General features: G+C 40.7%; 1 protein-coding gene across 8 annotated transcripts in view; it reads left to right on the top strand.

The window, feature by feature from the left end:
- The window catches only part of GTF2I (general transcription factor IIi), a 56,804-nt gene extending 43,890 nt beyond the window's left edge, over window positions 1-12,914 (top strand). For 7 of the 8 annotated variants that reach the window (XM_079955474.1, XM_079955472.1, XM_079955473.1 and 4 more), the window contains 12 exons: window positions 733-831; window positions 1,279-1,344; window positions 2,446-2,629; window positions 5,015-5,073; window positions 5,767-5,877; window positions 7,079-7,159; window positions 8,594-8,777; window positions 10,235-10,263; window positions 10,624-10,695; window positions 11,059-11,103; window positions 11,945-12,021; window positions 12,365-12,914. In XM_079955474.1, coding sequence (XP_079811600.1) covers window positions 733-831; window positions 1,279-1,344; window positions 2,446-2,629; window positions 5,015-5,073; window positions 5,767-5,877; window positions 7,079-7,159; window positions 8,594-8,777; window positions 10,235-10,263; window positions 10,624-10,695; window positions 11,059-11,103; window positions 11,945-12,003 — 989 coding nt within the window. In that variant the 3' untranslated portion in view covers window positions 12,004-12,021; window positions 12,365-12,914. The other variant, XM_079955475.1, reaches the window with a different exon arrangement.
- Window positions 12,915-13,154: the final 240 nt, after the last annotated feature.

Here is a 13,154-nt window from a genome sequence, read left to right as displayed (position 1 = left end):
TTCTTCTGTCTGCAGAACAGAGCTTCTCTGGAAGCTTAGTCTGTTGTGGGGGAGGGGAAGAAGAGCCATCAGAAAATCTTCTCATTCTTAATCATAGAATTGTAGAGTTGGCAGGAATCCTGAGGTCACATAGTCAAAGCCCCCCACGAATCCTGCCCACAGCCATCCAGTGGGCTTGAACCACCAACCTTCTGGTTAGCAGCCAGACACACTGACAGCCCCTAATTCCCCACCCACCCACTTCTCATTTTCCAATTATTGTATAGAGAGATGTCTGTGTTACCTTTCCAGTTGTGTGGGTTGTGAGTGTTGAAGTGAATAAAACAACATCCTCTAAAATGTGGATTTCTGGCTTTTCTGGCAATAGAACAGGGGAAATCTACTCACATGAGTTGGGACCATGTGTGTTTGTTGTGTGTGTGTGTGTAGCTATGAAAAGGGCTGATTTCAACAGTTTAACTGTATGCGTTTTAGATGATAAATTAGTTGAATCCAAATAAAGTAGCTGAACAGCAAGATTAATAACTTTAAAAAGCACACTTCCTTGAAAAATTGGGTAGCTGCTTGTTAATATTATTTTCAAGGGTAACTGAACACTTGTGCCATGTCCACTAAGATCTCAGCAGATTTGAATTTTTAGAGTAGTATTTGAAATTCTAGTCTTGCATGTTCTTGTTGTATACTAGAAAGTCATTAATTTACATGGGATGTATTGTGTGTGTGTTAACACAGGTCTTGCTAACAAGACACAAACCCCAGAAGTTAAAACTAATCCTCAAACCAATGGATCCAATGTAGGCTTTAAACCAAGAGGAAGAGAGTTCTCTTTTGGTAAGTTCTGGGGAAAACTGTCTCCTTCCAAACTGCATGCCACTAGCCACTTATTCCTGCTCTTTATTCCTGTCAGTTGCCTACTTGAATTCAGTCTGATTCACTAACTAGATAATATATTTACACTCTTCCCAGTTTGGGCATTAAAGTGCAGTGTATAAATGTAAACAAAGCAATAGAAATCCTCATTTTTTGTTGGTAACTCTGTTAGGAATTTAATTACTTAGGGGCTGCTTGCCTTACGCCTAGTACCTAAAAAGAGAAAAGTTACGTAAGTTGCATCTAGGACAAACCAATTTCCCCCTTTATATGTGGAACTTGCTACTAGTTTTTTCTTGCTCATTGTACAGAGGCATCCAGATAACATCACTTGGTATTTCCATAGAAGTAAAGAAGTAGTGGATCAGGGTGCAGATAATTGACTTAACTCTTTTGATGTTTTAACAGAGGCCTGGAATGCCAAGATTACTGACCTGAAGCAAAAAGTTGAAAACCTTTTCAATGAGAAATGTGGTAAGCATACTGCGCCTTTTAAAACATTATCTTAGCACGTCTGAGGGGAACTTTATCAGCAAAATATTTGATACATCCATAAATTTACAGCCTAGTTCTTATTTTTAAGTTGGTAAATCGAAGTCTTAACTGTACCACTTTAAAACTGCAGTTGAAAACTCACAGATAATAAATGTAACAGAATGTGATTATTGTGATTTGGCTTTCTATCCTGTTTTTTGCAGCAACAAACTGATTCTCTTGCGTGAAAGGAAAGAGGTTAAGCTTCTGCAGTAACCTGTTTTCTTAATTTGGTACATCGGCATATGGATAATATCTGTAGATTCTGGATGTATAGCCACTTTTGTTCTTTAAGGGACTATGTTACTGTTATGTAAATATACAAGCAGGAATTGATAAGTCAACAACTGCTGGATAATGGGAAAGGAAAAAACTAAAAAATAAATAATTGTAAATGGAATATAAGGAATGAAATGTGAATTAGAAATATGTAATATCAAGCAGCAGTGGGGGAAAGTAGAGATATGTCTGGGATAAAGAGCAGGAAGTCAACTTTTTGGAAAATTTGTATTAAATTAGATGTAATTTGGCATTGATTTGTTAAAAATTTGGAAAACTAATAAATATTATTTGGCAAAAAACACCTGCAGATTCTGGATTTTCGTGCTGATTTTCAATATTGGTTGAAAGCCTGCTAATGTGCATAAGGGCTGAGTGAAATTTGTGTGGTTTTTCTTTTTACAAAGCAAAAAGTACTTTTGCCCTCTCCAAAATGTCTTCTCCAAAAGAGCAGTGTTCCATAATCACCTTTCACTACAAAATAATGCTCTGAAGGGAAGAAGAATGTGCAGAATGTATTACCGATTGTCTCCTGCTAAAGGGGCGACTGCACTACAAAATGATTATTTTGCCACCTGTTCTATTCCCTCTATCAAATATAACTGGAATTGGGGACTTTTTGTGGAGGGTCAACTCTCACGAAAAGCCTCGTCCCTTCGTGTTTTGGCTTAGCTCTAGTAACCACTAGAATGTAAATGTGTGAGAGAAATTCAGCAAAGGTCCATCCCCACCTCAAATATTGTGAAATACATTTTGTTTTAGGGGAAGCTCTTGGACTGACGGAGCCTGTGAAAGTCCCTTTTGCGCTCTTTGAGTCTTACCCTGAAGATTTCTATGTTGAAGGCCTTCCCGAGGGAGTGCCATTCCGTCGCCCTTCCACGTTTGGCATTCCAAGATTGGAAAAGATCCTCCGAAACAAAGCTAAGATAAAATTTATCATTAAAAAGTAAGCCAAATGCAATGCGTACCACATGACTGGCATCTCTGAACAACTTAAATACAGAGTTCAGCCTAGACAGATGCTGGATTCTTCCATCAGAGAAACAAGGCTGTATTTTAGACTAGCAATACTCATGGTAGGCTTCTGTAAGACTTGGGAAACCTTGTTTCAAACTTTTGGAATAACAATTAATAAATGCAAATGTTTCATTTGTTCATAGTCATAAGACTCCTCACAAAGTAAGGTTTCTAGCTGAGCAAGCAGCATTTTAAAATCAGTTGATAAGGGATCACTTGCAAACTCCATATTTGAGACCCAAATCAGCAAATCAAATGTTTTAAATCCAGATGACCTCAAGAGCATGGCTCCAAATATTGCTGTGCAAACTTCAGAATAAATTTCTCTGTCAGAGATAGAAACAAAGTGGCCCTGTGGGTTTTTGGTTTACTTGATAGGTGAAAGCAGAACTTAATCAAAGTAAGATTAAAATGTCCATTTAGGATGACAGGAGGCAATCTGTTACTGAGTGTTGAATAGAGTGAATACTGTAAACAGTCATACCTTGGAAGTCTTCCGGGATCTGTTCTGGAAGTCCGTTTGACTTCCAAAACGTTTGAAAACCAAATTGTGGCTTCTGTTGGCTGCAGGATGCTCCTGCAACCAATCAGAAGCTGCGGAAGCCCCATCGGAATTTCGGCTTCCAAAAATAGTTTGCAACCCAGAACAGTCACTTCCGGGTTCGAAAACCAAGGTATGACTGTATTGTATAGTTGCTAATGTTTTCAGCTGGTTGAAGGTCACTTCTTAAGAAGGATCTTGTCATATCCAAATATGCCACTTGTGTTGTCTGAAAGTGAATAGTGATAAAGGCATTTTGCAAATCCAAAAGGCAAATTGGACAAGTATAGCTTAAAGTAAAACACCTTGTTGCCTTGTATAATACATGAAATAATTATGCAGTTGCTCGTGCCTGCCTTTTATCTGTTCAGTCTTGTTTTCTTTTGTCTTCACTAAATCTACTGGGACAGCTTTCAGTGCCTTGGCATTCTGGCCATAAGCTAACATGAACGCATTGCATTTCTGAGCCCATCTGGAATTAAAACCTTGTTTACTTTCTTCCATATAAGACTTACTCAGTACCTCCTGTTATTTCCCGGAAGAATAATGAAGATAAAACAAAGGCAGGCACTGAGCTGGTAGCACTCGTATTTGTCCTGGAGTGGGGGAGGATGTAGCACTGAATAAAGAGCACAAAAGTGAATTTTAGAAAGAAGGGTTTGTAACCATATTAGCTGACCCTGAGGTCAAAATAAGGGATTGACCCATCACACTGTAACATTAAAAAACAATAAACTGAGCTGGACACAAAAGTCCATGCAGTGTTTCAGTTGATAACTACACACCCTTGAGTCCTCTCAGGAGGAGTTTGAGCCTTTTATAACTCAGGGGCACAAAACAGGTAACTCCATTTGTGGAGATGTGTCTCATGCTAGAGGACAATATGCAGTAAAGGAACAAATTGGTGGAGGATAGCCAAATGGAACCCAGCCTACAGGATCAGAGGCAGTGTACCACTGGGTACCAGATGCACAAGAGGATTTTGCTTTTGTGCTGCCCGGGTGGACCTGACTGGTCATGGATGAACAGGCTTGGATCATGGTTTCATTAACCACATTAACATTAATCACAGTTAGAAAACTTCCCAACTCTTGCAGCCTTTCCACAGGAGGAGGAAGTGTGCTGCAGGCCTGAGGCTCGCAGGCTTGTCCTGGCTCATTCACATCACATCACATTGATTTAGTGTGATGTCTGAATGCAGCCAACGTGTTTAAACTTCTTGGCTCAGGATGCACATGGATAACTTAATAGGTTCACTTTCCTTTTGCTTTAATGTTTGGCTGAAGGGTTCGGAGCTTCCCTGAGATGAGAGAGGGCTTCAGGGAGGGATATCCAAGACAAGTGGAATTTACAGGGAGCAAGACTGCATGCGTTTGGGAGGGATGGTCATTGTGCTTTCTCCTCCATCCACTTGACCGGCCATGCTATGGTACAGTGGTACCTCAGGTTAAGTACTTAATTCGTTCCGGAGGTCCGTACTTAACCTGAAACCTTTTCTTAACCTGAAGCGCCACTTTAGCTAATGGGGCCTCCTGCTGCTGCCGCGCCGCTGGAGCCCGATTTCTGTTCTCATCCTGAAGCAAAGTTCTTAACCTGAAGCACTATTTCTGGGTTAGCGGAGTCTGTAACCTGAAGCGTATGTAACCCGAGGTACCACTGTATTTCAGAATGATCAGCTTCACCTCAGAGGGAAATGAAGCTGCAGTTGTGTTTACTTATTGATCGCACTTCTTTATATTCTTATGCCAAAACTTCCACCATGTTTCTTTGCAGGCCTGAGATGTTCGAGGCGGCAATTAAAGAAAGCGCTGCTGCTGTTCCAAGTCCTCAGAGTGAGTTTTGTCTCAGAGTTAAGCCCTCAACGGCACTGACTTCGTTGTGTTCATAAGATGGCAACACTGATCAGTAGGGAACAATTCAGGGGAGCAAATTAAAGTAATCCAAGGGTTCTGTGATAGCATAAATCAAGTCATTGCTTTTGGGCCTTGCACCTTGGAATAAGAAAGAGTCTTGTGTCTTGAAAGTGCTATTAGGTTACTATATCAAAGAAGTGACAAGAGCTGCAGAGACCAAGTTACTGGTCTTCTGCTCTCAACATCTCAGCTCTCATTCCAAATCTCTCTAGTTAGCTGCCAGTCTCCGTGTGCCGTTTCCTCCCCTTCCGCTGCCTCCCTGGAGTGCTATGACCTCAGATGTATTCTGAAATTCAAATAGGGCATAGTGCGTATTATGAAGTCTTTGTTGGGAGAGTTCCTTATCCTTTTGGAGTGCAGAGACACTGGCATCCTCTGCAAGGAGTAAAGCAGCACTCCTGTTAGAACGTGGACAGATTTGGCACTGGATATGGTTGGGTGGGGTCCAACAGCTGTCCTCCAATTAGGACTTAGATCTGCCTTGTATGCTGGCCATTCTTTTGAGTTCAGTCTTATTTGTTCTTGATACTTTTTTACTGGGCAGTACTCATAATACGAAATGAGATTCGAGTACTTTTGGTGTTAATGCTTTGAAATCATGTGTTTTGTAAGGAAGAACAAGTCTATCAAACACCGTGGTAAACACTGTAAGTGTGCCTGATCCGGTGGTGAACACAGCTTCTGGAGTGGAAGATCTTAACATCATCCAAGTGACTATACCAGGTACTCTGCCCATTTCCCCCCCTACCTTGCATTTTCAAAAGCCGTTTTAAAGACAGTGTCTTTTTCCAGTTCAATATTTTTGTTCCTGTCATACTTCTAATTCTAGTTCGTGTGCCAGCAGACATCACATAAGATACTAGTCATAATAAGCCGTATTCTTCTGTGTTACTTGCAAACGTATCTTGAAGCTAAGCTCCCAAGAGCTTGAAAGAGAAGAAGCAGACATTCTTAACTATTGCTAATAGTTCTCACTTTGCAAATTAAGTGTGACATAGAAGCCCTATGTTCCTTACTTTCATTTCCCAGAACAAGCAGTGCTGCAAAGACAAGGGATATCTTATTGATGATTTACAGGAACTGAAAGCAGCCTTCTAGAGTTGGATTGCTCTGCTTACAGGAACACGCTGGCTTCCCACCTGCCAACCGCAGACTGTCCTTAGAACTTGCAAGAGGGTTTAGAGAATTGCCTTGCTATATTTCCTATTGGAGAATGAGGGCTGCAAAGCAATGAACTGACTGACCAAAGATTCAACTAGGGGAGAGTGCTGCTAGCTGCCAGGTTGTTAACCAGCTGCCTCCCTTTCTCCATGCTTCCATGAGGTTCCTAGCTTGGAGGAAGAGCTTGTCAATTTATTTTCTGCATTAGTTCACTTTTTTCAGTTGCTCCAGAAAAAACACCAAGGGGCACCTGTATATTTGCTATGTGCTCTTTCCTTTAATCTTTCAGGCAAGGATGGGGCATGTATGGCCTCCAAATGTTATTGGTTAACATCTCCATCATCATTGACCATTAACCATGCAGCTAGAAGATGTAGTCCAACATCATCTGGAGTCTGTGTGCAGGTTTCCATGCCCTGTTTTAAAGTCTAGTGACTTAAACTAAAAGAAAGAGAGGACTTTAGCAGCAGGTACACCTGGTAGAGACATGCCCTATAGGGCACTTAAGAAAGTGGGCACACACTTGGCTCAGGCTCTCTCCTGCCACTCCTTTAAACCCCAAAGAACTAACAGTCTTAAGGCTGAGAAGGAGTTGGTGATAGGACAGCAGCAACACTAGATGAGTAGAACAAGGCTCTTTAAATAACTAGACTGACTTAAATTGGCTTTGCTCGCGTTTAAACAAGATCTGTTGTTTTTTTTTAAAAAAGGTTCAAGTCAATCACAAAATATGATTTAATTCTTGTTTCTTCAAATTTTACAGACGATGACGAGAGAACATCCAAAGTAGAGAAGGCCCGACAGCTGAGAGAACAAGTGAATGACCTGTTCAGTCGGAAGTTTGGTAATTTTAATTTTGCAACATAGACTCTGTAATCCAAGGTGCAGTAGGCCTACCTTTGAGGCCTGAATTGAAAGAGGACTGAGCTGCAAAAGAGCCGTTTATGCTTCGGAAAGTCAGAAGTTGGGCGTTGAGTGCATGTGTCCCTGCACACCTAGCTAGCACCTGTTTTCTGTTGGTGGTTGGCAGGTACTCTGGTTGACAGGTGGTCTATAAATATAGTAAATAAGTTCATCCTTTTGTACTTCATAATTGAAGGAAACATTTCTGTTCCCTCTTTCCCGAGTTCTATATGTAATTCCACTTCACTGAAAAGCATGTATTGAGTCGTTAGAAAATAGCTGTCATTTGATGCTTCTTGAGTTCAATAGGTTGCTTTATTATACTTATATATGATCATATATAAAAATACACTTTGGTTTAAGTGCAAATTATCATGTTTGTGTTAGGTAGCTCATGTTGCAGTCTCCATGCAGCCTTGGATGATGCAATGGGAACGACTGACACCTGTGATTTAAAAAACAGTGGGGTAATTAGTTAGATGAAACTTAATACCAGTGGTCATCGAAAGACTGCCTTTGAAGAAAAACTGCCAGCTGGTGTCTGGTGGATTTCATACATCTGATTAGTGATGGCAACCAAAAGGGAGTATTTCTTTACACAATGCTTGATTAACTTCTTGAACACAACACGCAATAACAGCCATGGGAGTAGATGGCTTTAAAAGATGCTTAGCAGAGGATAGATCTACTGGAGGCTATTAGTCATGGGAACAAAATGGAATCCTCCTGATTCCAAAGCGGTGTGAGACACTGGATACCATGTGTTGGGAGGCAAATGATGGGGAAGGGCTGTTGCCGTCATTCCCTCCATTTATGATTCCTATAGGCATCTTGTCAATTACCGTAGGAAATGGAGTGGACCTTTTTTTTTACTCTGATCCAGCAGGACACTTCTTATATAGGTGCCAGTAATCGCCATAAAGTTGTTACACTAAGTACCACACTTTTTAACATAAAAAAGAGGTGTTGTTACTGCATACCCTTGAGTAATGTTTTAATCAGTATTTTTAAAAACAGCACTTCCAAAAGCTTAAATGAAGATAAGTGGAAGGGTTCAGTCCCACAAGGTCCGCAAAAGCACATCTCCGTTGAAGTTGATTCTGTTTTTATAATGATCCTGCCCTTGTTAAAAAGGTAAAGGTAAAGGGACCCCTGACCATTAGGTCCAGTCGTGACCGACTCTGGGGTTGCGGCGCTCATCTCGCTTTATTGGCCGAGGGAGCCGGCGTTTGTCCGCAGACAGCTTCCGGGTCATGTGGCCAGCATGACTACCTGCCCTTGTTACTGTGTAGTATTTTGAAGTAAACTCTGCCTTCCTTGTGGCCTAACGGGAGGACAGTACAACATAACTCTCACAACCTCTCTCTCTCATCAGGGGAAGCCATTGGCCTGGGGTACCCTGTGAAAGTGCCCTATCGAAAAATCACAGTCAACCCTGGCTGCGTGGTGGTGGATGGGATGCCTCCTGGAGTGTCTTTCAAAGCTCCCAGCTATCTTGAAATCAGTTCCATGAGGAAGATACTGGATTCAGCAGAGTTTATTAAATTTACTGTCATCAGGTATGTGGCTTTCAACTGCATTCTCTATAATACTGATTTTCTTTTCTTTTTTTCTTGTTTTGTTGGAGAAGATGTAAGGTGGGGCCTGCTTATTCTGGTCCTGGTTGATGGATTAGACACGCAGTAAAGATAATGGGAGAAGCCGCCACTGTTTTCCATTGCGACCAAGCTAGGGCCAGTGCACAAGACCAAGAGATCCTCTTGTGGTCTCTATGACCCTTTTGGCAATGCCCTGTGTTTGCGAGGCTCAAACAAGCCACCAAACGGAAGCTCCATAGGCAGCATGCTTCTCCTTATGAGGTCTTGTGGGGAAAGAGGTGACTGCTGCTTAGGATCATCCCAGAAGCATCTGAGCTGCTATGCTTCCTGCCTTCCAATGGAGAAGGGCATTCAGAAGCATGGAATGTTTTAAAGTCCAGGCCAGCTTCCATTGGGGCCAGTTCCTCATGGCCTGGGGCCAGCATACCTAAGAGAGTGTGCTTTCTTCCCTGTGCCCCACTGCAGTGTTGAAAGATCAGCCGAGAATGTGCTCTTGAACGATGCCAACATGCAAGCCAGGCTTGTAGGAGGATATGGAGAGAGGCATTCTCTGTTGCTGCCTCACGACACTGGAACTCCCTTCCCTTAGATGTTCAAATTCTGAGGCTTTTTGTTTTCGAGCCACTTTAAGCAGTACAAATTTGGAAAAGCAGCTACGGTAATTTATGGTATGATGCCTTCAAGATTTGTTCACATCTGTAAGGGCTCCTGTGACCAAAATGTCCTGCCTCTCCCTTGCAGGAGGTGAAACAGATTTGGAGCACTGTTACTAAAGCAGCAAGGATGAGCGGATATTTTCTTAAAAGTTTCACCAGCGGTTGTGTTTTGTGTTAGGAGCAGGCAACAAGAATTTATTGGAAAGCTACTGGTTGCTGCTAGGGACGTTAGCCATATATGAAGTGGGCCCATTGAAATGAATAGAATGTTTAACAAAGTTCCATTATTTTCAGTGGGTCCCGTGAAAGTAGACCTGTATTTACTAGATACAGCGCTAGGAGCAGAATTTTGAAGAGAGAGTCCACCACTGACCTAGCAAAGATATGAGGGTAGAGAAAATATAATAAAAATGGAAACTGGAAAGTATACAAAGACAACTGGAGAGTAAGTAATAAAAATGGAGTCAGTTGAAATTTTTCAACTTGGTATATAAATGCAAAGCTCAGGGTCGCGTAAGTAACTTACTCATGTTGAATATATATATTCCTTGGACCTTGCTGGGAGGCTTAAGATTTGCAGTACAAGATATGTGGCTTTATGCATACATGAAAGCGGAAGAAAATTAAACACAATGAGAAGATCAGAGTGCATATGTGGTTATACAATTTGGTACCTTAGATTGTTATGTCAAATCTGTAGAACGTTAGGATTATATGTAAACAATCCCTTATTGAAGTACTGCATTCTGTGTTTTCCAACAGACCATTCCCTGGACTTGTAATGAACAACCGTAAGTATTTCATTAGCAGTGCTTAGTATGTCCGTTCTTCTATAACTGTGTTGTCATTATGATGCTGCCAATGACACAGTCCAGCTCTTTCTTAGCATTTTATACCTGTGACCAGAGAGAAAATGACAGCGTATAAATGCTAAAGGGGTAAGGATTACAAGGGAGTAGATTTAAAAAAAACAAACAATGAAAAAAACAACTCTTTGGAATACTATTTGTCTATCACATCTTTGAAGGGATTGGTAATGCTTTGCTTGGTGCATACTGTCATGGAGTAACATTGTGGTTTTAACATGAATACATTTACTAGTGGAGGGACATATCCTTGTAATAACTTAATGCTGACCTTACTACTTCTAGAAATTGCTGAGAAAGCAGAATCAGAAACACCAGCAGCAGCAGCTGTGCCAGTCCCGGAGGCAGTGGAACAAGGTAGGTGTTAATTTTTATTAGACTGCCCTTAGAAGTTGATAACATGATTGGTAATAAAGCCCCTTTTTCGAGGTGGAGCAGGGGTGCGGATGGGCGTGAAGACCAAATCTGTGCAATAATACCAGGGTGGAATTAGTTTGGTTTGTGTGAGAATATGGACATTCATTTTTATTGATTTACTTTATAAAATTTATAGACCACTTGATTGTAAAAACAAAAACAAAAACACCTAAAATGGGTTTTGCTAATTCTTACAGGTGCTTTTCAGAGAATATACATCATGTCGATCACATTTGCTGTTGTAGTTAACAGTATATTATATGAAATAATGCAACTAATTTTGTGAGTTTCCTTTTTTTAAAGATCCAGTTGAACCAGACCAAATAGTACAAGTATCTGTGGAGGACGGTAAGCGTTTGTTGTCTGATGAGTGGAAAGCAACAGTTATTTGAAAATGTATCTTCATGCCCACAAAACCAAAAGGAAAAGAGCAAGGTGAAGCCCAACACTGCTCTCTTCCCTCTGGCCCTGTAAAGTTGCCTGCTAGCTTTTCAATTTTTTATTTATTTTTATTGTCTATGGCTTAGTTGCTAGAGCATCATGAGATTCTTAATCTCAGGGACATGGGTTCAAGACCCATGTTGGACACAAAAGATTCCTTCAGTGCAGGGGGTTGGACTAGATGACCCTCGTGGTCCCTTCCAATTCTACAATTCTATTTAATGGATTCCTTACTGTTTTACATTCAGAATTTCTAAGCGATGCACATAAAATGTTATTTTTTAAAAGGCAAACACAAACCACGTGAGGGTATAAGAACAATTAAAAGTAAACATAAAACCATAACATAACATAAAAGCTACTTGTAAAGTGGCTGCTGAAATAGCCATGAAGTAATTTCAGTGAAACAATTTGTAGCTCCGCCACTCTTGTTTGTGGTTAAAGATTCTGACGGCCCATTCTTAAAATGACGTGGTATGATTTTCATTGGTGGTTTGTGTCTGAATGGTGAATCATTTTCCAGCTGTGGCTTTTCTCTCTTTCAAGCAGCTGCTCTCTATAGTTCACTGAGACAAAATTACTATCACCTGAGAAACGAACAATCTTCTTAATTAAGTTTATGCCGGAGCTTTGTTCCTCCTTGCTCATTTCCGGAAATTGCAATTTTCATTTACATTCTCAAATCCCCTTCCCTCTTTCTTCAGCGATCTCGTTGAAAGGCATCTAACGATCCTTTTTTTCTCCACAGATTCGGCACAGACTGAAGAAGACACTCAAATAAAACAAGAGCCAGACCCAACGTGGTAGACCTCGCCAATATTTAGGGTAAAAAAGTCATGAAGAAAATGGAGCGGCGGGTGGCATGCAGATGATTTTATAGATAGAAGGTGGATTGTATTCTTAATGTACAATTTACAACCCACGTTGCGTTCATATTGGCCTTTGTAGATTGCTTAACTCGGCAATACCCTGTTGCAATCTTCAATTTGTGCTCATACTGTCCCTGGGCACACTTCATTTAATTTTAGCCCAGCTGAACCTTTAAAAGAGCAAGCTAAATGAGTGAAACAGGTTTAGCATGTCGAGTAGTCAATATTTTCATTGGACTTCTAGCTGCACTTGATTTAACTTCAATCCCTGCCTTTTTTATTCCCTCCTCACTGTTTAGTCAGAAGCTTCCAGGATTGCGAAGAGTTTGCTGGGACGGCCCTGAGCTGTGTAATATAGCTGTATAAGAGAAGTACCTTCTATCCACCCTCCCCCAACCTCCTTTTTTTTGTATTTTTAGATAGAAATGTCTACTCTGTTCAAAAGTCCTGATAATTGACATGAAGCAATGAAATAATATTCACAATGGCTTATTTTATTTTAAAAGAGTTAATTGGAGGAAGAAATGCTGGATACATGGCTTAATGATTGTTAGCTTTTCATTAATATCAACAGGGACTTTCAAAAAATATCTGCCTTTCCAATTAAGACAGTCCATTAGATATCGAAGAAGAAAGAAATATGCCTATCGTAGTTCAGGTTGTATTTTTTTCTCCCAGTGGGAGTGGGTGGGTGTGGGAGTTGAAATTGTCCGCTGAATTCTTCTTTCTCTTTCTCCTTAATGGTTAATTGGATAATAGTATCTGTATATTTGAAATAATTTTTTTCCTATGATATATCTCTCAACTCATATGTTTTTAATAAATAAAAAAAACCTGGTTTTCCTGGCATCTGCAGTGTTATTTATTTAATAGCCTGGTAGTCTTTAGAGAGGGCAGTGGGAAGGATAGCATTAATTTCAAAGCAACGATTGCTTGTGTTTAGATTATTTCTGCATACAAAGGTTCAGCTGTGAAGCTGTTGACGCCTTAAGGCAGGGATGGATGGAAAATGAAGCAGGGTGGACCACTGAGTTAACCACATAGCAGCGGCAAACTGTTTCCTTTCTAATGCTCCTTGCCTAGACAGAA

Source organism: Podarcis cretensis (genome assembly GCF_951804945.1).
Source record: "Podarcis cretensis genome assembly, chromosome: 15".
NCBI classification, from domain to species: Eukaryota; Metazoa; Chordata; class Lepidosauria; order Squamata; family Lacertidae; genus Podarcis; species Podarcis cretensis.
The sequence above is the reverse complement of the archived record's forward strand: the minus strand, read 5'-3'. Positions and strand labels throughout refer to the sequence as shown.